Below are 24890 nucleotides of genomic sequence, written 5' to 3'. Positions count from 1 at the left end.
CTCTGCTGGGTCCTCCAGGTGGGCTCAGGAGCACCCTGGGATCAGTAGAAAGGGAGGTGCTGATGTCTTTTTTCACTTTTTTCACTTTTCAAATATTCACTGATGTTCTTTTTCACTTCTTTTTTCACTTCTTGTGAGCCCCTCTTCCTGTCGTGGGGTTTTGTTTGCTGTGAATCCTATCTGCCTTTGAGGAATTTCCCCCTGGTTAATCTGTTTCTGCCAATGACAGCATAGATGTAAACCAAACATTTCTGTATCTCCTTCAGTCTATGACAAACCTTCAACTTGAATTTAATTAAAGAGTGTGCACAATGGCTTTCTTAGCATTAGCAAACTGTTCAGTAATCCTCTAACAATTGCTGGGATCCTGAGGGAAGGAAAACTCTCATTAATAAAGACTTTGGGGGATAACTCCACAGGAGAGTTGCTGCAGAATTCAGAGCTGCGGGAAATCATGCCCAGTAAAAAACTTCTTCGTCATTCTGCTCAGAGTTTGTGCTGAAAAAATGGCCCCTGACAAATCCACCACAACTTTTACGTGGTAACCCATGCATTCCAGAAGGGCTTTTAGTGAATGGGGGTTTAGTGAGTTTGAGCTAACTGCACATCCATGATGGATATGCCCAGGAAAAAAGGATTATTGTTTGCTAGCTGGCGTTTGTGTGACCTACCAAGTGTTGTGGTCATGCTTTCCTTTTATCTGCACTTTTTGGGTGGGAAATGTGGATCACTGTGGTCCTTAGCCCCATGTCTGTGTGGCCAGTTGCCACTGATGTGAAAGATGTCAAACTCCACAGTCTTTGTGGATGCCCCATCCCTGGAGGCATTCAAGGCCAGGCTGGATGTGGCTCTGGGCAGCCTGGTCTGCTGGTCAGTGACCCTGCACATAGCAGGGGGTTGGAACTGGATGAGCATTGTGCTCCTTTTCAACCCAGGCTATTCTGTGATTTTATGATCCTTGCCTTTTCCATAGGGAAGATAAAAAAGCCAAAGTGGAGAAGCAGTAAAGTGAGTTCATACCAAGCTATACGTAAAGTCTCTTTCATTCTCTTCTGAGAGGAACCCACCAAGGAAGGACTGTTATTCAGCATCTGATCCCAGGGAAGGGATCAGAGGAGTCTTGTTTTGGCAGACAAGACTCACAGCTCTTGGGAGATCTCTTGGGTCATGAGCTTTTTTACTATTGGGAAACATGTTGAGGTGACCAAACTAGGAGTTATGTTCACCAGCATGCCAACAGAACTGATGACCTACTAACAAAACATTTGTGTTTTTCATTTTCCTAATGGAAAACTTTCTTAGCCTGTGGCAACGTCAGCAGTGATATGGAAAGATTATAAGTGTTATCACTGGGGAGATAGAAGAGGGATGGCTGCATTTTAGGATGAGATTCCTTAAGTTGTGCTGGGGAGGCTCAGATTGGATATTAGGAACAATTTATTCTCAGAAAGAGAAGTCAGTCACTGGCATAGGCTGCCCTGGGAGTGAGGGGCTCACCATCCCTGGATGTGTTCAAGAAGCATGGAGATGTGGCATGAGGTACATGCTTAGAGGACATGGTGGAGTGGGTTGGACTCTAGGATCTTAGAGGTCTTTTCCAACTGTTATGATTCTATTTGTTTGGATTGTTTATTTCCTTATTTAGTGAGTGTGGGAAATAAGCCATAAACCAGAAAGCTTCAAATGTGAGTCTGTTTGACTTTGATGATTCAGTTTAAGATCTTTTAGACTCTAAATTCACACATCAGTGACCTTCCCCACCTAAATATTGGATGTTTTAGTCTGAACTTCAGTCAGCCAAGGGGCATGAAAAAACTTTCAAGACTGATGCTCACAAGCTCTCTGTGGACTAGAAGGAATGGCAAAAATCAATTGATACTGAATGCACAGCGTTTACCCAACTAAAATGAGGGAAGATAAGTCCCACTGAGAGTAATGGTAAAATAGTCTTTAAAAAAAGAGTCATCTCATGCAGTCTTAGAGAACTTAGTGTATTTATGTAGCCTCCTGTCTTATGATGTTGGCCCATGACGTCAGAGGCGAATGCTGGTGGGATGGCAGTGAGGGTCGAACCTTCCCACCAATATTCCATTACATTTTCTTTCTGTGTGAGTGATGACAGCAGAGGAGAAATCTGACAGAATGGCGTCTGACAAGGAAGTGTGTATAGAGCAAAGGGGTGTCACTGAATTCCTCCATGAACTAAAAGTTCAAAGCACCCTCTGACGTCCACTGATGCCTGCTGAACGTTTTATAGGAGACCACACTGGATGTGAGCACAGTGAGGGGTGGGCGGTGTGTTTCAGCAGCAGCATCAGTGGGTCACCTCTGCTGATGCAGATCTGTGCAAGCGCAGCATGAAGGCTTTTGATCATTGCTGGCAAAAAGACACAGCAAATGGTGTGACTGGGTTGTAAAAGAGCGTTTTGCAGCTGAGAATTCGCTCTAGCACACAGTGCTATTGCGCTCTTTGCATTGGTTATCATTTCTATGAAAATAAATAGGAGGCATTACTTTTGGAGCGACCTAAGCAATATATGCAATCAACCAATTTAAGCTTGCATTTTTTTTGTGACTAGGAGATGTGGTGAAGTACTTGCTAATAGGCTTAGCAAAACATTTGCAGCCTAAAAGAATCTTAAGGATGCGTTGTAGCGCTTTGCCAACCCTGATCAAAGTTAGAGTTGTATGAATTGATTTATAAAGTGAACACTCAAATTGTTTATCAGTGTGAGAGGTATCAGGTAATAGGCTCAGTCCAGAGAGTTTTGACTTTCCTTTGAAAAAAGGAATGTTTTGAAAGCAGAACATTTCAATCTTTATTTTTAAAGCAAGCTCCACGTTCTTTTACATGCACACACACATATATATATGCAGTTAAAATAAATTTCCTTTTGGGAAAATAAAAAAAAAGGAAACATTTGAGTATGAGGACAGCAGCAACTCAGTCTCCTTCAACATGCTGTTGGTTTTTTTTTCTTTTAATTTGACTGGAAAGTCACATTGCAATAATAATTGTCTGTATACTGCTAATCGAAGCCCATTCTCAGCCTAATAGTCTGAGCAAGGCATGTACTAGAAGAAGGAAGAGAGTAGGTTGGATTAGTAAGAATAAAAATTAATATACTAAATTATGTTATAATTTTAATCCAAAGTGTAAATTGCATCAGAGCTTTGTTACTTCAGAGGGTTTCTGGGTCTTCTGTTTTACTGCATTGGCTGTCGAATGAGTAAAAAAGTAGCTCTTGTTTTGACAAGAGACATGAAGAGTTCTTTTTTTTTTTTTTTCCCTTTTCTGCTTATTTCAGACCAAAATACTTTTTCCCCCTTCTCTCCCCCCAAAATTCACCAACTGTGAACGCAGAATCAATGAATTTTAATGGAGAAAAGCTGTAACTCTGCCTCACATCTGTCCCTGAAGCTCACCTCACTCACGGTTACTCCTGCATTGCATTTCACATTGACTGAGCAGACTCAAGCCAAGACTGCTGCTCTCTCCACTCCGTTCCCTTCTTACCATCTCTTTGAAAGAGGTTGGGTTCTGTATTTGATTTTGTGCAGCGCCTGCCATAATGGGAAGCTTATAAAGATAAGAGCAACAAAGTCATACAGTCATTAAGGTTGGAAAAGCCCTCTGAGATCCCCAAGTCCAACCCCAGCCCATCCCTACCATGCCCACTGACCATGTCCCTCAGTGCCACATCTACCCTCTTCATGAAAACCTCCAGGGGCTGTGACTCCATCACCCCCCTGGACAGCCTGTGTCAGATGGGACGTTCCCTCCATGTGGGAGCAGGTTGGTGACAGTAACATGACTGTGCTGGGTGACATTAACATGACCCCATCCAGCTCGTCATTCCTTTTTTGGATGCCAAGTGTTATGGTCTATACTTTGTGACTGAGAATGCATGATGTGAGAGTTCACCTGCACGTTGTAGACACTGATGTATTAAAAAAAAAACAAATATAATTAGATCTAAGTGGGGAGAAAACACTTAGGGGAGAGAAAAAGCCTTCTTATTGGGAATTTCCTGCTTTTTAGCTCCTTGATCTCCTAATCTGCATCTGAGATTTTGTTCTTATTTGGTATGGGTTTTGTTTTGCTCTGAATTGGCATGAGCCAGGAGGCAGTCCATGTGAGAAGGGAGGGAATAAACGATGTAAGCACAGATCCCACTGCTCCTGGCATGAATTTTAAAGCTGCCATCTTCCTGCCCTAGATAGCTGTCAGTGTTAGGCTAGTCAGGCAGGGTTCCCAGAGGATAAAGAAGCAGAATTGCTCTTGATCATCAGCAAAAAAAAGTTTTTTTTTGTTTGTTTTTATTTTTTTATGATAGGCACGGAGAACAATGGTGTTTTTTGTTGTTTTTTTTTTCAGTAGGTACTGGATTATTCTCCCCTCTCTCAATCAAATGTAAAATGAGGCTGGATGCATATCCCCATGGTGCAGTGACCCAGCAGAGCTTGGCTAGCTGTGCATCCCCAGGAATGCATCCCTGAGTACAGATGGGTGTTTTGCTCACTCTCTCCTTTGCTCTTGCCCTTCTTGCAGGCATCCAGCACGCGCCCAGAGTGCAGCATCATGCTGGAGATTGAAGAGGAACGCAGCCAGTGCCTGGCAGAGATCATCACTGAGGATAATCAGACCTCAGGTATGGGAGCAACTTCTTCCATCTCTGACCCCTCAGGCTCACATCCCTGGATTCACATCTGCCTTGTCTGTGCCATTTCTTGTCCCTCTTGCAGCAGCAGGGTGCTGGCTAGGTTTGCTTTGGCTGATGTTGAGCTCTTATGTTAGGAAGGAGAGATACTGATCCTTCTGAAGCACAGTTCCACCAGCCAAGTGGTATATATTGAATAGCTTGATGATGATCACCCACAGGGGGGTGAACCTCAGCCACCTCAGGCTGTTTAATCAGAGTCAGTCACGCTTCTTTCTGAACTGGAAGTGTCTTAACCAACTCTGATACCTTTACTCAACTCCCTCCTTCAATGATCAGGAGAAGAGGGTCAAGTCGACAGTGCCAGCTTTGCTCTCCATCCTCCCAAGGCTTCCCCATCCCAGCAGCCGTGGAGCTGTGCCTCCTTTGTGGGGAAGGCATGACACAGCAAGCGTTGGGCAGGTGGTGTCTCAGAACAGGAGAGATGCTGCAGGACATGATTGTGAAGATGGGGGATATTGCATATGTCTGTGCTGTTGAATTTCCTTGGTAGAAAGCCTGTGGGGAGCTTGGGGTATTTTGGCACAGCCACTTGTGCTCAACCCTTAATTGGAGAGATCTGCGTGGCAGAGAAATAAAGGCTTTATTCTGGTCTTGTCCTGTCGTATCTCACAGCAGTGAAGTCAAAGCTCCAGGAATGAGATGTTGGGGTGGACTTGTCCCCTCCAAGTGCCGCTCTGAAGGCAGGGTCAGAATTTGTGTGTAAAGGAGGTGTAGGGACAAGGAGAGACTGGTGGTTTCCAAAAAGAAGAGATCACATCGGTTGGGGTAAAGGTAGGAGGATGCATATCCTGCTTTACATTTGCATCCCACCTCCTGAAAGAGGAAAAAATGAAAGATGTCTTCTCATCCTCTTTAACTTGGCACTGCTCAAAATAGGCTACAGACCAAAGGGCTGTTCTGCATGATGCTTATTAATGATAGAACAGCATCCTTGGGCCAAGCTGGTCCCTCAGGGAGCTTTACTGAATGCAAGGAAGGCTTTTGGCCCCTGCTTTTATCTATTAAGATATGTTTTCCTTTGATTTCAAGCATCCCTGTGCAGTTAAATAGAGCTGTTTGAAGAAATGTTCTCCTGGAATACAGTAAAGAATGGAGAAGTCAGGTTACTTAAATACATCCTCTGAAAGGCAACTAAATGCTTCATTTTATTTTCATGCACACTTGGAGAAATTCAATTAAATGCAACACATTCAAAATGAAAGAATAAATATTCGAGTGTTAATCTTTTTTTTCTCCTTTTTCAAAATGTTCTTCCTCATTACAAAGTTTAGTCCAGAACATGTTATGTGTTGTTGTTTTGTTTTTTCTCTCCACTGAATTAAATGAACGTGTTTTTGCTGATTCTGATGTAAGAGCATGCTCAGCCTTACTGCATGCCATCCATGCCTAAAGTGTAAGCAAGTGTATAAACACCTTCTGGAGTTTGTTTTTCATAAGGGAATGCTGAAATATTGGGTTGTAGGAATTCTGCATTTCCGCCCATTGCTACCATAGTCATTACACAAGATACGAGCACTGTAAGATGTTCTTCTCCATGGAGATGGTGATTATTACTCCTGAGTCAATCTGCATATATCAGTTTGTTGAAATGGTCACCGTATCATTGTGGAACACGTGTGTGCATGGACACCTACAGCCAAATTTTACAACGCGATCTACATCAGTAGGTATTTATGAGCTCAGTATATGACTTCCAGCAAAGAACTCACCTCTGCCCTTGCAATCATTGGAAAGAAGCCTCAACTTCTGATGTGTGATTGCTCTGGCACTGAGGTGGGTGACCGATAGATAAGTGCATCAACTTTTGGAGATGTCTATTTTGGAAGTGACGTGGACCAGCAGCTTCTAAATGTCTAAACAGCATGCGTTCCCCTGTTGGAGTGTCCAACGCATGATGTGTGAGCTCAAGTAGACTGAAAAAGCTCTTTTTCTGTGAAAGTCAGTAATTATAGCTGAGCACAGCTGCAAAATTCAGCTCTGAACTTTGGAGAGGTAGAGAAGGGGGCAGTTGGGTTGGCAGAGATGACATGGAAGTGATGACAGGAGATCACACAGAGGTGAAGTTTATTTCCAGCAACGCTAAGACTGAACAATTTAAAAATAAATGTTGCATAAAGCCTCCTAGCTAAATTCCCCAGAAAAGCATTAACTTTAACGTGGCTCAGTCTCACAAAGGAGGAGAATGGAAAGCAATTGGAGCTCTCTGCCAGTTGTAAGGTAGTACCGTGATTTGTAGCCAGGTAGGTGTATTGCCTTCTGTGCATTCAACATCCTGTTAGCAAGAAGAAAATCACTTGAGATTTAACAGCCAATTTATTATCCTTTCTAATTGAATGAGTGGGATTAAGGAAACGCGCAGTTCCAATACAGTCTAGAAATAAAGCTTTGTTTAGAAGCCATTATCAGTTGTATCGATCGGAGGGGCTTAATCACAGCTGTAATTTGTTGTGTCAAATAGATTAGTCATTTGTAAAGAACACCTGATGGTAATACTGAGATTAATCACTAGCTCAGGGTAAGCAGGTAGATTTCCACTGATAAACAATAACATCTGTCTTAACACTGTTTTGTGTTTGAACAGCCATTAATTACGCTGGGTGAGTTGTGCGTGAGTTAAATCAATGCTTTCTTTTCAAATTAAATGTCTGTGTTTTCAGTGCACGTGGTGGGGGCCAATTGCTGTTCCTAGAATCAGTCCTGGACCACAGATAGCCACCGTTGGTGAGACTGGAGTCTCTCTTTTCTCTATTAGGCCCATTTTTGAGGAAACCATGTCTGATAAGATGATGTTGTCTTTTTGAGTGCAAAAGGTAAAACTGGGTTACAGCAGCAGTGGAGATTGGTTTAAGCTGGCAGCACGTGCAAAGAATAAAATGGCTGTGAGATTGACGTTTGGGCTTAAAGGAAGTTGCTAACCATCAGAGGGCACAGAGCTGCAGGAAGGAATGCTTTATTGGCTCCACAATGGAGCGTGCCCAGTTTATGAAAGGGTGTGTAAGATGCACTTGTGCTTTGCAGTATGGAATTGAGTTTCATGAGCTGGACTGCCCTGGCAGCCCTCTGCCCTGTTATTCTTTCACCTCAATGATCAGATAACGTGATCTTGTACCTCTTGTAAAGTGGTGATTGTGATGCAGTACAGAGGTGGATTCTTTATCATTGAAATCAAGACCAGGTCTTCAACAGACTGATATCTTTTGGCTTCACGTGGGCAAATAGCTACTGGTTGGGAATGACTTTTGATGAGGGATCTCTGATTTTATGTTGCTCTGAGTTATTCTAGCTGAATGTAGGCATCTCTTTTAGGATGCAGTGAATCGTGTTCAGATTGTTGTGTTGTGGAGGCTTAGCTCAAATGTGCTGGAAATAACCCCAGCTCCCAGGTGGGTCTCATCCTGTTGTTCAGTGGTTTGGAGGGTATTGGGGTAAGTGAAGTGAAGTCTCACTTCCATCATTAGAAGACATGAATCTGTGTGTTCACATACAGAATTGCATTTGGAGGAATGAAACCTTCATTAGGGCATTTGTTATGTGATCTTTCCAGCCTCTTTTATTCCCCAAAGAGGGTTTACAGTATAATTTATAGCACTACTAAGAAAAAGTCTTCTGTAGAAGTTATTACTGTGCAAATGGCAGCTCTCTTCCCTGCCCAGTGCAGGAGGTGATGCACACAGTGCCTCATCTCAGTCTCTGTGCAGAGCGTGTTCCTAAGTGACCTAAAAACCAGTAATGTTGCCTGTACTTTTCCTACAGTGTTATATAGAGCACCTTTGCTGGGTTTGACATGATGGATCATGTCCATCATAGCTGCACGTAGATGTCACACGTGTGAATCATTTAGAATGAATCACAGAATGACTTTGATTGGAAGAAACCTCAAAGATCACCTAGTTCCAACCCCCCTGTGAAAGAGGGTTGGTTTTCTTTTTACTCCAGATTCTTTAATTTCCCACCCTAAATGTGTTCTAATCTCTCTCCGTGCTGGTCTCATAGTTGTTCTCCCTGCAAACTTTGCCTCTGTTGACATCCATAGACTATTGCAACTCTAGCATCGTGGTTTAGTGGGCATGGTGGGAATGGGTTGACAGTTGGACTAGATGATCTTAGTGGTCTTTTCCAACCATTATGATTCCCTAATAGCACTACTGCTGAAGTGAAGGTGGTTCCTGAGTTTTCTTGGCTTCAGTTTCCTTCCTTTAAACTAAAAGTAATGCTATTTTCGTATCTAGAAGGGGTAAGTTAAGGACAAGTACATTGAAATGTGTCCAGTTGCAGTTTTTTTATGCTTTAGACTTCTAACAGAATTGTGCATAGATAGAATATGAAAGGCAGTATTTTGGCAGCACCTACAGTTTAAATTCACAGGAAAATATTATGTATTTGCAGAGAAATAACACTTCCAAAGAGAAATCCCATGGAGTTCAGGTTAGATAAGTCAGGTTTTCTATCTTCTCACAGTGAATCTGTATGTAGTATCATGCATCACTCTGAATTGGCTGTGGGTGCAGATTTTGTGGGTGATATTTTCCTAGAAGCTGCCAAGAGAGTTCCTTGGGGAACCTCAAATTATATCCAACATACACAAAACCACGTTTCCCTGTACGTTAGTGCCAAGAAATGCAGGAATGGGCGAGCAGAGGCAAGAGCTCAAGTCCTGACAGTGCTCTGGCATTCAATATTGGTGGGACATAGAGCCCAGCTGTTCATCAGCCAGTTCCTGGGGGAGTTCTGCCTGGGCAGCTGCAGGATCTGTTCACTGAATCATTAAGGTTGGAAAAGAGCTATAAGATCATCGAGACCAACCATCAAGGCCAAATCAGACCCAGAATTTGAGTGCCTTCAACAAAGCTTCCCCACTGGATGAGCATGATGAGAAGTTTTGGGAGCTGCTCTGCAAACAGGGGTTGCCACATAGTCAGTAGCTGCTGCAGTAAGATGATATGCAGTACCTGCTTGGGCTGTTGTCTTTCCATTTCTCTTTGCTTTCCAGCTTATGGGGCTGCTCCTCTGCTAGCATCTCCCAGCCTACAACATAAATCAAGATGGTGATTCTATAGCCTGGTGTTCTCCAAGGCATTTATTAGTGGGAGTTTATAAGAGTTCCTTAGACCTCTGTGTTACTTTGAAAATGCATATGAGCATATTTCAGAAGCAAGGAATGCAATCCCAGCCCCACTGAGCACTAAGCTCTTACTCCAGGTTCTTTTTCAACCAAGACATCTGTGTGCAATGGGGTAACTGCTCAGATGATAATACAGATAGCAGCAGTAGGGCTAGGAGAAGGTAGCTGGAGGCAGTTCTGCTTTCCAGGCCCACAGATGGTGGCAAATCTTTCTCCATGTGAAGTGTGCCAGAGCCCCTAAAGCTTGCTGCAGGGCAGGTTTCATCTCTGCATGGCTTCCTGCTGACTTCCACTTGCTTTTTTATTTATCCCTGAGCACCAACTGTTTGCCTTTGTTTTGTTTTCTTTTTTTTAAGAAAGCTCCCCTTGCAGTGGCTGCAATTTACAGATAGTTCAGCTTAATCTGAAGCATCCAAGTAAAATAAAATAAATCCCATTTTGTTTACTCTTTTTTTTGGCCTTGTCAACAAAAGCAGTCACGTCTAGGTGAGTTGACTGTGCTCATTATCTCCTTATCTCATTATTGCTAATTGATTCTCTCTGCAATCAGAAATTCTTTCAGAAGTGACAGAGTCAATTAGGGATGACAGTTGAATGAGGTACTGTGTGACTCATATTTGGATGGGGTGAGCAGCTGTGGAGACCGTGCTTCTATGCAGGAAACTGTGATGTCCCACAGTTAATGGCCTTCGTGGAGAGTGGTGGCAGATCTCAGGCATGGAAAGTCTAGCTCAGATTTGTAGATTAATAGCGTGCAAGTTAAAGTATGAGAGAAAATGCTCGAGGACACAGAGTTGACATTTAAACCACAGAAGACTGCTGACTCTGATGATCTAGGGAGATGGGAGGGGATTTTCTGTGTTTATATGTTCCTTGGCGTGGTAACAGAAATTGCTGAGGCTGGCAAAGACCTCTGGAGATCACCTAGTTCAGACCTCAGCCTAAAGCAGTCAATCAGCACAGGGTGCTCAGGGCTGTGTCCAATTGGGTTTTGAATATCTCCATGGATGGAGACAACCTGTCGAGACAACCTGCTCCAGTGTTTATGCTTGTTAACTGCAAATAAAAAAAAATAAGTAAAAAAAACAGAACAACTTAGGTTTAAATGGATTTCCTTGTGTTTTAGTTTGAACTCGTTGTCTGTTGGGTATTGGGCACCACTGAGAAAATGCTGGCTCTGTTTCTTTCCCCCAAATCCCCGCTGCTCCAGGCTCTTCGTCATCTTCGTGGTCCTTTGTTGGACACTTTCCAGTATGTTCACAACTCCGTTGTACTGAGGAGACCCAGAACTGGACACAGCCCTTCAGGTGCTGAGCAGAGGGGAAGGATCACCTCCCTTGACTTGCTGCTACTTTACCCAGTGCAACCCTAGCTTTTCGAGTGGCACGATCACATTGCGGGCTCACCTTCAGCTTGGTATCCACCTGCAAGCTCAGGTCCTTCTCTGCAGCCTGTAAAGCCTGTAAAATGCATGGCTTTACTGTTCCCCAGGTACAGGATTTTGCATTCCTCTCGTTGAACGTCACTTTCTAAATGGTTTTTCAGGAGTTTTTTCATCCAGAAAGGAAGGCCTTCTGCTTTATTTGGATTCTGACTTCCTGCAGAAGTTAAATGGAAGTGAAACAAGCTCAGCACTTCACAGTTAGAGGCTGTCAGCATCTTACAGATCAATGTTTTGTCTGTTTGCTGGGTACTGAGGTGATTTTCTAAGTGTCATTGAGAATTGCCAGTAGCCATTGAGGAGCTGCTACAGTTGAGCTACTTCTGATAGCCTGAGTACTTCAGCACTGCATTTTGTTTTTGCAATCTAGGTCTGTCTGTCATTCTAGCAGGATTTAAAACCCAATTGAAAAGTCAAAAACTGCAAGCAAATAAGAATGAAAATAATCTCAGTCACCCTCCCTGTTCTTCGCTTATTAAGTTGTATATGCCTCAACTTGTTGTGAGCAACAGAGCTGACTCCTGTAATCTCATCACCAGCATTGTCTCATAGAAGTGAATCCAGATGGAGAATAGCCCATGTTGTTTATCCTCCATATAGTGGCTTTCCCATTCCACAATTCTGCAGTGGAGATTGGCTTGAAAAGCCAAATCTGGAACTTGGGGTTCTTTGACAGTCTCCCTTGAAGACGTCAAGGCATGTTTGACGAGAGAAGAAGCAGTGAACATATGGAAATTAAAAGTCAAGCTGGAAAAACATTAATGAAGTTTAAATGAGGAGTCTGTTTATTCATCACCATCTGTTTATAATGCAGTAAGATAAAAAATAATTAATAGCTCCTTGCCAGCAAAAGTTCAAGTGAATTCTCACCTTCCCAGTTGCATAAGACCTCCTGGGGCAGATGATATGTAGGCTGGGTTTGTATGGCAGCCCAGTTGTCAGCAGGTATCCAGGTGCTCCATCACTGGAGGAGATGGGATGGATGGACACTCACCCAGGGCTGGAAGTGTATGATGTTTTCAGGCTGTATCTCTGAGACCTGCCAAATGCTCCTATGGATGCTCTGTACACCTTCACTTGAATCAGGATAGATGGCTTATTGGCCACTGGTTTAAAGTCAGTGGTGTAGGGATTACTGAGACAAGCCACTGAGCTAGCAGGTTTGAAGGGTGGTAGTTTTCTAGGGGTGGTTTAAAGCAGTCAAAGAAAGCAGTTGAGAAAAACAGCCTTTGGACAGAGGTTGATTCATGAAAGCATGACTCATAGATCAAAGATATGTCATAACAGAATCATAGAATCACAGCCTGGGTTTAAAAGGACCACAATGCTCATCCAGTTCCAACCCCCTGCTATGTGCAGGTCACCAACCAGCAGACCAGGCTGCCCAGAGCCACATCCAGCCTGGCCTTGGATGCCTGCAGGGATGGGGCATCCACAGCCTCCTTGGGCAACCTGTTCCAGTGCTTCACCACACTCTGTGTGCAAAACTTCCTCCTAATATCCAACCCAAACCTCCCCTGTCTCAGTTTAAAATAATTCCCCTCTGTCCTATTGCTATCCACCCACGTTAACAGTCATTATAGGTGCTTTTGGACATTCAGTATGGCCACCAGTTACTGTTTCAGAGTCCAGTAGGGCTCTTATAATTGCTGTGTCATATCTGCTAGTCCCTCCAACATTCTCATACATCCTAGGGCATCAGGAATGGCATTAAGAGCCTTTTTACAAGAAGCTAAATCAAGCCCTGAGGATCTAGTTAATATATTCAGTGAACGCTGGAGGGTATACCAGTTCAGTCTAAAATAGTCATAGAATCATTGGAGTTGGAAGGGACCATTAAAGACCATCTGGTACAACTCCCCTGCAGTGAACAGGGGCATGTGCAGCTTCATCAGGGGCTCAGAGCCCCATCCAGCCTGACCTTGCATGTCTCTAGGGCCAGGGCATCCACTGTGCCAGTGCTTCACTACCCTTACTGTAAAAAACATTTATCCTTTATTCAGTCTGAATCTCCCCTCTTTCAGGGACTCTGATCCAGACAATATAGAGGGTTTCTTGATTTCAGTCTTGCTGTGACCAGCAGCATTGATGGTCCGAGCTTCTGGGTAGTACATTGGTCCTCACTGTTCCTGGACAATGTTCAGGAATGAATGTGTTCTTCCACTGAAGGGGTTCTTCCTACAAATCTTATCACCCTGCCCTGTTGAGCTAAGAGCTATTTTTTGCCTTAACCTCATTTCTCTACAGACGCAGCCATGAGATAAGATGTTACCACATCTGTTTTCTCCCTTCATATGCTGTAGGGGTGGAGACTTTGCTTTTGTTTTGCCCGTTGCTGACATGTCCTGGCTGCAAGCTTTCAAACAAACAAGAGTGTTTATTTGACTCGGGAACAGCTGTCCTGTAGCTTTTGGGAATTAACAGCCATTTATTGGACGTAAGTCTTGTACTGGAAAAGGCATTTTATTTTGGAGAATATGTCACATTAGGAAATGCCATCGGACTTGTTGGTTATTTTTATTTTTGTATGCTATAAAATAGAAATGCACACAGCATTAGTTTTGCAAAGGTTACAGAAATAAATGCCATCGCCGTAGACCAATGGAAAGCAAATCCAAAATGTTTTCAAAGCTCTGGGTAATTGCTCGTATGAAATCTATTTATGGAGAGCTTTTAATATATATATATATATATTGACAGCACTTTGTAGTTGTCTACTTCACATCACATCAGGTTTCTGGTTAAGGAATCTCTCCTTCCTGATGTTTTTTTATTATTTTCTTTCTGATTGTGCCAAAGCATTTTCATGATGGTATCCATCCATCTCATGTGCAACAAGTGCACTGGGAAAATGTTGCATATTGGCATAAGTTATGTGGAGCTTCTGTTTCTGTAAATGGCTAAGATCCAACACCTGTTGCAGATACTGGGGATTTTACTGTGCACTGGACTTACTGTAACCTAGATGCCTTTACTTCTTGGTAGCCAGAATATTTAACATAGGAAAGTGAAGTTGTGGAGAAAAGGAGAAGCTGAGGTCTGAGGTGCCACACTGGGTATAAGTAAGGCTTCTATTAAGAAAACCTTTTAAATTACTCACAAACTTTGTTCTTGCCTTCCAACCATCAGTGCTGTGGGCAAGAAGCACACTTCCAGCATAAACCCCAATCCATTCAGTAGGAAAGAACCAAAGAATGAAGGTTTTACTCTCCAGCTTTGCGTGCTGACTGCAGTATCATTCTAATAATAGAGCAGGGAATCTATGGCTTATGATTTGTTGAGGAAAGTTCCCCTTTATGCTTCCTTTTTCTGTGGGCTGTCATATTTAGCAGTACGTAGCTGTATGTGCCATATTTAATAGTATTTACTTCAAGAGCAAGGCTTGGCTGAAAATTTCCTCCATTGCAAAGCACATTCTTTGGTCTTGGAGGAAGAGAATAAATCTATCAAATAACAGCATATGATATTTAAAATTCCACTTCCACTCATGCTTTAATTGTGCTTGCTTCTCTTCAGTGAGGAAGTCAAGCTGAGCTGGTCTTTTGGTCATCACTTAACTTGAGTGACCAAGTCATAGAATTATCATAGAGTTGTTTGAATTAGAAGGGCCCCTAAAGTTCATCTATTCCAGCTCCCAAGTTTAATTTCTGTGAATACAGAGGGATTTGGACAAGGAACGAGGAAATGCTGGAATAATCTTTTAAACATTCTCTATGTCCAAGCACTGAAGAACTATCTCTTATTTAGAAGCTGAAGAGGAGTGAAGTTACATTTTAGGCTTTATAAATCCTTGTTTTTTGTCTTGGCATCTTTTGTTTCAGTTCACACGTTCTCCTATTAGGCAGAAGGACTCAGCTTACAAATATCATTAATGGAAAGAATGATGAGGAGAGATGGAGTCAAGTGTTTGTTTAGTTTGTTGGTTAAAGAAAGGCTGAAAGATTTGATATTTTTTTTTTTTTCTTGCTTCTTAGTGGATGTTGTTGATGGAAAAACTCAGGATTTTCATGCTTAAAAATAATCCTTCACAAATGCTCTGTAGTTATTTCTTTCATGCTGCTAAGAGTGACTCAGTCTGGGGGCTTAAGGTGAGGTTTTCTTCATGTGTCTTTGAGTCAAATTTCTGCAAACATTTAGGAAGAAAGACAACTTTTAACATTTCCTGTTGAGTTCCTGGACAGTTTCTATTGAAACTCAATGCAGAAGTGCAAATCAGTTCTTACAGCATGTGACTGTTCTCACTGACTCCAGCTTGTACACCGAATTCGGAAGAATCAAATTGATCTCTCTATCTTTCCACACGTATGGAATTATAATTCAAGATAAAAAATTTAAGATAAAAAATTTTCACTTAATCCTTAGTCTGAGGATCCTTTTTGTCTTCTGCAGTTGATCAAATCTATTTTCTGCCTAACTGGGAGTGCAGATCGCTCGCTGAGTTAAGGTTGAAGGAGCACGAATGTGCTACGGAGAGCAAAGCAGTGGTGGGAAGGAAATGCTACAGTGCTGGGGTTTTGCATGTTCTGGCAGGGCTGTGGTTTTCCTTCAGCTTTGTGGTTTCTCTGTCACATCCTGCCCATATCTGTGGAGTGGCAGCGGGCAGCAGGCAAAAAATATCCAAATTGAATGCAAAGCCATGGAAAGCTGGGAGGGAAACTCTAAAGAGACAGGTTTACTCCAGAACAGACTTTTAGTGTTGATAAAAATAAAAACACAGTGAGGTGGAGGTGGAGGAGGAGAGGTGCCCAAAGGATGCACTAATAATATTTACGTAAGATGCAAGAGGTTGAATTTTGCAGGGAGATACAGGAGGGATCACAGTGAAACTTAGAAGCCTCTGGTGAGGCTGCACCTTGAGTATTGTGTGCGATGTTTGGCTCCTCACTATGAGACCAATTTGGGCAATTTCTTCTCCAAAAGACTGGGCAGGCACTGGAATGGGCTGTCCTGTTGCATCACTGTCTCTGGAGCTGTTGAAGAAACATTCAGATGTTGTACTAAGGGACGTCGTTTAGTGCGGAAATATTGGTGGTGGGTGGATGATTGGATTGGATGGCCTTGGAGGTCCTCTCCAAACTTGGCGATTCTGTGGTTCTAAACAAAAAAGGTACAAGGGAGACATGATAGGAAACTGCTTCCATGCAAGAAGTAATTAAATAGGCTAGGACACTTCAGTTTGAAAAAGAGATGCTTGAGGAGGAATATGAAAGAGGATTTTATGGTTTTCCTCCCGAGGGAAAGGGAGATTGTGACTAGGTTATAAGTATTTCTGTATTCATAAAGGAACTAGGCAATTCCTTATGAAACCAGCAATGAGCAGGTTCAAAGCAAATTCAGAAAAGGATGTTCTTTCAGCAGACACTTCAGCTGTGCAATTCCTTAGCCCAGGAGGTTGTGAACGTGAAAAATTTCCATAGGCTTAAAAGCAAAATCAAATTGCAGTTAATTTAAAAGATTTATGGAAGAAAAAGAATCTTTCTAGATTCTTATTATTGTTACATACCACTTCTAAAATTTAAACTGAAAGTCATCCCTGATTCAGTAAGTCTGAGCTCATTGGAGGCTGGGGCAGTGGTAGCAGTGGTCCGAGGCTCATGATGGGCTTTCCAGTTTCTTGCATGACTGAATTCATGTTTCCCATCTAGAAGTGACATGTAGTTATCAGATTATTGCAGGGACCATCATTTGGGATTTGTTTTCTTCAGTCATGCAGAAAGTAAATGCCCATCTGGGACAAGAAAGTCAACGCAAAGGTGATTGTTTATAATGAGACCTAACTGGATAAACCAGGAGAGAGCGCCTAGGTGTAACTTCTGCTCAGGCTGCCAGTGGGGGAGTAAATGTCACCTGGCAGCTAACTTACAGCCCTAACTTCTGGGAAGATGGAAAGTACCTGGTGGTACCAAAGTGCAGTGAAAAGAGTTTCAAAGCACACCAGGTTACCACTGTGATGGGACTGGGTGATACCTTGGCTTAGCCTAACCTTTGGCTTGCTGTTATCTGCACGTAGGTAGTGAGAGGAAAAAGAGCTCCCCGAGATCTACTAGGCAACAAATGGGTATCTTCGTATTTGAATGTGGATTTGGAGAGCAAAACTCTGGAGGACTTCTGGAAAGAAGAGACCACAAGTGATTGCATTTGTTATGAGGTGTTCAGTGTGAATGACAGATGTGCTGAAAGGCTTTTTCTCTGACTTGTGAGTTCACCTGAGTTAAGGCCATGCCTTGAAAGCAGCCTACTGCCATTAATTTCATTCCCCAGCCAAACCCAGTCATATCTCAGAGCCAAGACAGAGCTCTGGAGGTTCATCTTTATTCACAAGGGGAAGTTATACTCTGCTGCTTCCTAGATAAGCTTTGAAGGTATAATTTCTGTAAGCGTAGATATAGCTCAAATAAACGTTCTTTGAGCTCTAATCTGCCAGATCTGCCAACTGCCATATATCTGTGCCTCATATGAATTGTCATGTTTTGTGATTATTAACCTTTTAAAGAGAGAGGAAGTGAGGGCCTGAGCTTTGATCCACATTTAGTGGTGACAGTGCGAAAGATTATCACCACCTGTAGCTGTGCTGGGTTGTCCTACACTGCTGCAGCATGGACTCTGTCAGCATCTCTGGCCACTGTTGTTGGCCTGGCCTGCCAAGAGCAAGAAGAACTGTATGGTGGACACCACCCCAACATCAACTTCTATTACAGGAGGACCCCCCAAAGCCCAGAGGGCTGTGGTTGGTACAGCCAAGACACTTGGCTTGCAAAGAGGGGTAGTCTAAAGTGTTGGATGTGAAATCCAAGCTCCAGCACATTGCTGACAGCCTCCAGCTTGTTCCTTGACTGTACTCCTTGAGCAGTGCTTCAGGAGCCTGCTTCAAGAATGGAGAGAGTTGGCTGCTAGTAATTACGCTAATTGCATGGCTTATATAGAGGAGGGTGAGCAGTTAGAGCTGCTTATCTGAAGGAGGCTTAAAAGTCAGCTTCATTAGGGTTGTAAAGGAGCACTCCAGAAAAAGATCCTTGGCTCTGGAGAAGCATTTCATGAGTTTTAAAAGCATTGATGCCTTTTCCCTCCCATGGATACAGATGACTGAGACCTTGGAAGAAGAGTGCCATCTTGTATTGAAGCTGGAGTACGATATTGAAGTGTCTGGGCTGAAACCAGATCTTTCTTTTTCTTTTTTCTTCTGGAAAAATAGTGTGAAGCAGCTGAGGGCCCTGGGTTTGCTGGGCCCAGAGCAGAGGAGGCCAAGGAGAGGCCTCATGGCGGCCCTACAGCTCCTCATTGCCTTATAGCTCCTCATGATGGCCCTATTATCCTCATTATAGCCCTATATCTCCTCATGATGGCCTGCAGCTCTTCACAACGGATGGGTCCCATGCACAGGGTGCATCCATGGGTCATTGCTACCTCGGAAGAGGACTGATAAATAAGTTTTCATCCTTCCTGTAGATATCCAGTACAACTGAGAGAACAGTATTTATAATTAACTAATGGAGAAGCATTTAGCAATCACCAAACATGATTTGGTCCTGCAAAACAAACTGTCGTCTTCCTTCCATCTATTAAAGCCAAGTGATGCCACAGGGAAGACAGGGATTTCCCTTCTCCAAGTCCTACTACAGCTGTTTCTACCCAGAAGTATTTTTCTCAGATATTGATCTGTCAGTGATATGACTGAATAATAGAATCAGTCTGAGATGGAAGGGACCCTTAATGGCCATCAGGTTCAACTTCCATTGCAATGAACAGGGACACCCACAGCACAATCAGGTGCTCAGAGCCCCATCCCCTGATCTTGACTGTGTCCAGGGAAAGGCATCCACCACCCCTCTGGACTATCTGTGTCAGTGCTTACCCTTATTGTAAAAAACTTCTTCCCTATATCCAGTCTTAATCTCCCCCCCTTTTACTTTGAAACTGTTTTCCCTTGTCCTATCACAACAGACCACACTTAAGAATGTCCCCTTCTTTCTTACAGCCCCCATTTAGATACTGACTCTTCCCGCCAACCCCTTGACCCCATTAATTTGCCAGAGTATGATCTATAAGTTTTAGAGAAAGAAGACAACTTTCTCTAATGCTATTTCATTAAGGCTTCTGTGTCCTGGACAGGCACAGACTTTTCCCTGATGTTGTAATGGACTGACTGCAGGGCATGCAGTAATTGCTTGTGTTACTCAGTCTTTAGCATCTTGCAATTCTCAGATCTTTAGATTGTTACAATTCATTTAAAAGGTGAATGTCTATTCTTTCTGGTGTACATTTCAAATAAAATCATTATAAATTATTCAAATCGTTTAGGCTTTGCTCTGCCTTAGACCTATGATGAGTGAATTGTATCTCACTGATCTTCAGGTGCCTCAAAATGAGATATTTAAACTCTGGTTATTCATTCAGCCCTCTTCATTGGAGAGAAGAGGACACTTCCAAAGGATGATTTGTTGGCTCTTCAGATAACTATCCTACAGAAACATCTTTGCACTACTAACTAATACAGGCATAAAAGTAGGGATATGAGCTCCACCTTTGAAACCTGGACCCTTCCAGGCAGCCACGGTAATAGCATCAGGCAGTAAGAAGCATTATGCTAAGAGAGCTAATAGGTGGCTAAGAGAGATCATTTCAGAGGCAGTAATTATTAAAGGTCCATTCTGTGTGTCTTCACCTTATTTTAATCACAGGGAGCTTCTGTTATGAAAACACCTGTGAGATTTCTTCATGCATTACAAGTGGCGGTGATGAATGCTACCACAGAAAAAAAGACAAGGGTCAGAAAAATTCTCAAAGCACGTAATTCAGAACATTTAGAAAGCTGTCTGATGCTAACACCTTTTATTTCATTACTATTTTGCATTACAACCTGTCCTGGGGTAATGGGTACATGTTAATTTATTGATGGTGATGGAGGTGAAGATTGTAGAACATGAAAGGTCCTGTCAAGAAATCATTTATTTCCCAAGGGCAGAATACTTACTATCTTAATGTTATTGAAGCTGCTGGCTGTTTGGTAGCAGATAACTATGATGATGGGAAAACTGAGCTTTGCAACTGATACTACAAATCAGAAACTTGAATTTTAATGAATGCTACAGAAGAGCGTGCATGTAGAAGATACCGTTGGTTATTCTGTATTTTACGCTCTGATAAACTCACCCTAGGACTTGGTCTGAAAAGTTCGGTTTACTCATGAAAGAATGAAGGAAAAGCTTGTGAAATAACTTTGAAAGAGAGCTGAGAGTTCTTTTTTCAGCTTCAAAGCATTTTTATGTGCTCCCTTTATTGATCTGAGACAGCAAGCTGCCTCGCTCTGAGCAGACTTGATGATGACACCAGCCTTTTTCTCAGCAGAAGGGCTAAAAGATGACTTAAAGGAGGAATTGCAGATCAGGCTATAATTACTAAGAAGTGTAGCTTGGCAGTTGTTTTCATAGTTCCCTTTACTTGCATGTGGAAAGTCAGGCTTTCTTCTTCATATTCGTTTCTCCTGTTAGGCTGTTGACCTTAACAGCAACACTTTAGTCACATTTAGGGGAGCGTTGCAATGTAATGGGATGTGACAAATAACCATGGAGTAGAGGTGCTAGAAAGAAGTGACTTCTAGAGAGGTGTGTTGACAACCCAGCCAGCAATCAAAGTGTCTGTCTGTGGAAAACTGAGGGGGAAAAAAAATTTAAAATAAGGTTTTCAAGATTCTGATACGAACTTTAAAATACTTAATATATTGAGGCACAAACTCATCTGACAGTGTTAATTCCTATCTGCAAATGTGTGTTGTCTTCAGCAGTAACACTGCATTACTCAGTCCCATGGTACATGTGTGATATCATTAATGTATTTTGAGAAAGCAGAGATGAAAGGACAAAATCAGGACAGTGTATTACAGCTGTGCAGAAAGAGCGTGCCTGGCTGTATTTTTACCCAAAAAGTATTCATTCTATTCAAAAAATCATAAAAAAAATGTTGAATTGTAATAAAATTATCAGGCTCTTCTCTAAAGTCAGCTCTGTTTGCTACACCTGCACTCCTAGCTCAGATGGGGCTTCATGTCGTCTTCCTCTCCCCTACTAAGAGATGCTTCCACTGAGACTCAGTGCAGAGTTGCTCTCCTATGTTCCGTCCAGCAGATACCAGGGAGTCACCCATGCTTGTTCTACCACCAACTTTTCTCTTTCCCCCAGGTTGCAGAAGGCAGTGGGACAACATCACGTGCTGGCCTGAAGCGCAGGTGGGAGCAGTTGTGGTGAAGCCGTGCCCAAAGTACTTCAGGTTCCTCACCACTTTTCTCGGTAAGACAGCTCATCTTGACAAAATGTTTTTATAGCCTCGCTGCCTCTGGGATTTCACATCGTATCACAGGGTATAATCACATTAAGAATCGTAGATAGCTAAGTTTGGAAAAGACCTCTGAGGTCGCCAACCTTGGCCCACCCCTTCCATGCCCACCAAGCACGTCCCTCAGTGCCACGTCTCCATGATTCTGCAACACCTCCAGGAATGGTGACTCCACCACCTCTCTGGGTACCCTGTGCCAAAGCATTACCACTCTTTCAGAGAATAAATTCTTCCTAATATCCAACCTGAACTTCCCCTGGTGCAACTTAAAGCCATTCCCTCTTGACCTATCACTGTTTACCTGGGAGAAGAGGTAACTTCTTGGGAAGAACAGACTCAGTAGGGCTAAGGATTTACATAAGTAAATAAGGTTTCCAAGCCACGTATGGATGCCCCAAACCATTAGATCATCCTCATCTTCTTCCAGCACAGTGCAGTGTGTCATAAGCTCCTGTGAAATCCACTAATTGAGAGATTGTACAGCAAAAACTTAATCAACTTCTGTAATAGTATGTTTGTTGTTCATATGGACAGCTTAGCGCTGTAATTAATTACGTCTCTGACATAAAATAAGCAAGCTGAAACTGTATGTAATCAAGTTTTTTTCCGCTGAAATGACTAATTTGACCAGTAGCCAAGAAATTAACCTGACAAACAACGGGCAGCAGAGGTTAATGGAGAAAGCAGCTTAACACACAGGTTAGCATATTCCGGGAAGCTTTAATTTAAAACTCAGATCTCAGGGGCAGTGCAGCAACAGGACTTTGTCTCTTCATAGTCATTATTTACTATTTTTATTATAGTAGTTCTGCAATCCTCCACAGAGAAAGAATTTTGGCACTGGACATTATGCATCAAGCTGGTAAGCCTCCAATTCCACAGGCTTACATTGCAAACACACATGATGGGCTATGACTAAAAGTAAGGATACAATATTGTCTCTGTTTAACAGAGCAGGACATGACACTGATTAACCAGCACATGCTGATTACGTGACTTGCCCAAGGCCACACCAAAATCCTGGGCAGAGCCAGACAGGAAAACCAAAACTCCTGGATTCTTATGTTGACCTCCCTAAGAAGTTAATATCGTACTTTGTTCCACCAGAGCAGATCAATGAGGAAAGCATGATGCACATATACATACATACATATATAGATACATGTGTGTATGGCATCTGCGTCTTCCAGTCACTGGAGAGTTAACTGTTTTGGTCAGTGATGGCTGAGACATGATTAAACTCATCATAAATCAGCTACTTAAAGAGACCAGATGAACACTGTCATGAAAATACTTGTTTCTCCTCATTTTGTAAGGTGAAGCGTGGAGACTTGCTTCATTGGAGAAAGGAGATTCCACATTTTTTATATCTGTTGTTTCTAATGCAGGTGTTTCTATATGAGATAGGATTCCATTCGTATCGTAGAATCATAGAATGTCTCAAGTTGGAAGACACCCATAAGGGTCTTCGAGTCCAACCCCTGACTCCTATATACCTATCAACTCCTATAAACCTATCAAAAATCAAACTGTACGTCTGCAAGCAGCATCCTGATACTCAATGAGCTCTGACAGCGCGGGGCCGTGCCCAGTGCCCTGGGGAGCTGTGCCGTGCCCACTGTCCTCTGGGGCAGAATCTCTTCCTGACATCCAACCTGAACGTCCTCTGAACAGCACTTTAGTCATTGCCACCAACAGACTTGTGTATTTAGAAGCGTGAACAACTCTTTGGACTCTAAGCTCACAGATAGGCACATATTTTGTAGATGCTGAGGGAGCCATTCAGTTTCCTAAACGTAAGCATCCAGTGCCATTTGAGATACCCTTAGGGGATCCAAGAAATCCGTGAGGTTGTTTCAACTGACACTAAGATACTGGTATTTAGGAAGCTCATTTCTGACATGGAATAGTGTTCATATTGATTTTAGGGTTTTCCATATGACAGCCTGTCTCTGAGCATGTTTTACAGCAGTGAGGAGTAGGCTCAGTTCAGGTGATCTTTAGACACTAAGATGAGTTGAATACCATCTTAAAAAAGCCTCTTTCCATTGGCAATTGAACGACTGTGGAGTGCTGGTGGCAGCACGGATGAATCCTGCCTTTGCAGACAATATATCTCTCCGTGCACAAAGAAACTGATGCTGTTTTGAAAGCAAAAACAACAGCTTAATAGTGGACAGGGGACAGAGGAACCCTCGTATTGCAGGGAGGTGGTGGAGTCATCGACCCTGGAGGGGGTTCAAGTAACATTTAGATGTTGTGTTGAGGGATATAGTTTAGTGGGAACTATTGGTGGTAGCTGGACGGTTGGACTGGATGATCTTGGAGGTCTTTTCCAACCTTGGTGAGTCTATGATTCTATGACCCTATGATTTGTTTTTCTCTGAGCTATGCACTTTGTACAATCAAATGATGGAAAGCAGACATGAGCACAATTAAAGCGAAGGGAAGTTTTGCCTCTTATTCTGCAGAATTTCTTGCAAAATAACATTATTAAAATTTGTGAAGCCATTCTTCCTTTGTAGTAGTGAATATCATTGAATAACTTTCGAGGAAATCAATCATCTACTAAATGTTTACGTCTTACTCTTTGATCCCCCTGCAGTAACACGAAAGCTTAGACCAAAGTTGTGAGCAATTACAGATCTCTGAATTCAGAGCAAGAAAAGAGAGAGAGTTTGGGAAACAAAGAGTTAATGTGATTTTCTGCTTAGTGGAAAATATGCTCTTCAGATGACTAATATATCTCATGGTAAATAAAGGATAAAATATCTGACGGCATTTAGAAACCTTAAAATGCCTATCATAGTGCTGATGTCATTTGACATTAAATTTTTATGCTACTCACAAATCCAGAAGATTTTCATTATTTTATGACATTCATCAGTACCACGTAAAGGAGATGGATGAAAATATTTTTGGCACCTTTCATTATTAAAGTGCACTGTTTGCTGTCTCTTTACCAGCATATTCCAGCTTCTCTTCAATACATAGACGGTGACATTTGTAAGAGGGATTTGTGCCCTGCAAAAGCAAACTGTCCACGCTGCAGTTAGCAGTAAAAAAACTAGCACTGATGTTTTTTTAGGCTTCAGACATGATATGTTATGGGAATAACCAAGATTCACTCAATGAAAGTGAGAACCTCTCCTCCAGTGCTCGAAATTTCCTTCTGCTCTTCTTTCCTCTCCTTCGTAAATGCATTTTATTTCTCTTCCTTGCTCCACTTCCCACCATCACGCTGAAAAAGCTTACTGATTGCAAAGACTGCAGT

General features: G+C 42.5%; 1 protein-coding gene across 1 annotated transcript in view; it reads left to right on the top strand.

Moving 5' to 3' along the window:
* Window positions 1-24890, top strand: part of VIPR1 (vasoactive intestinal peptide receptor 1) — a 106828-nt gene that overhangs the window by 34108 nt on the left and 47830 nt on the right. The window contains exons 2-3 of the mRNA XM_090143274.1: window positions 4553-4652; window positions 21463-21570. Of these exons, the coding sequence (XP_089999400.1) occupies window positions 4553-4652; window positions 21463-21570 (208 nt within the window). The remainder of the gene's footprint in view (window positions 1-4552; window positions 4653-21462; window positions 21571-24890) is intronic.

This window comes from Phasianus colchicus, chromosome 6, assembly GCF_987193195.1.
Source record: "Phasianus colchicus chromosome 6, bPhaCol1.hap1.1, whole genome shotgun sequence".
NCBI lineage: Eukaryota > Metazoa > Chordata > Aves > Galliformes > Phasianidae > Phasianus > Phasianus colchicus.
Note: the sequence above shows the minus strand (reverse complement) of the source record. Positions and strands in the feature narration are given on the sequence as shown.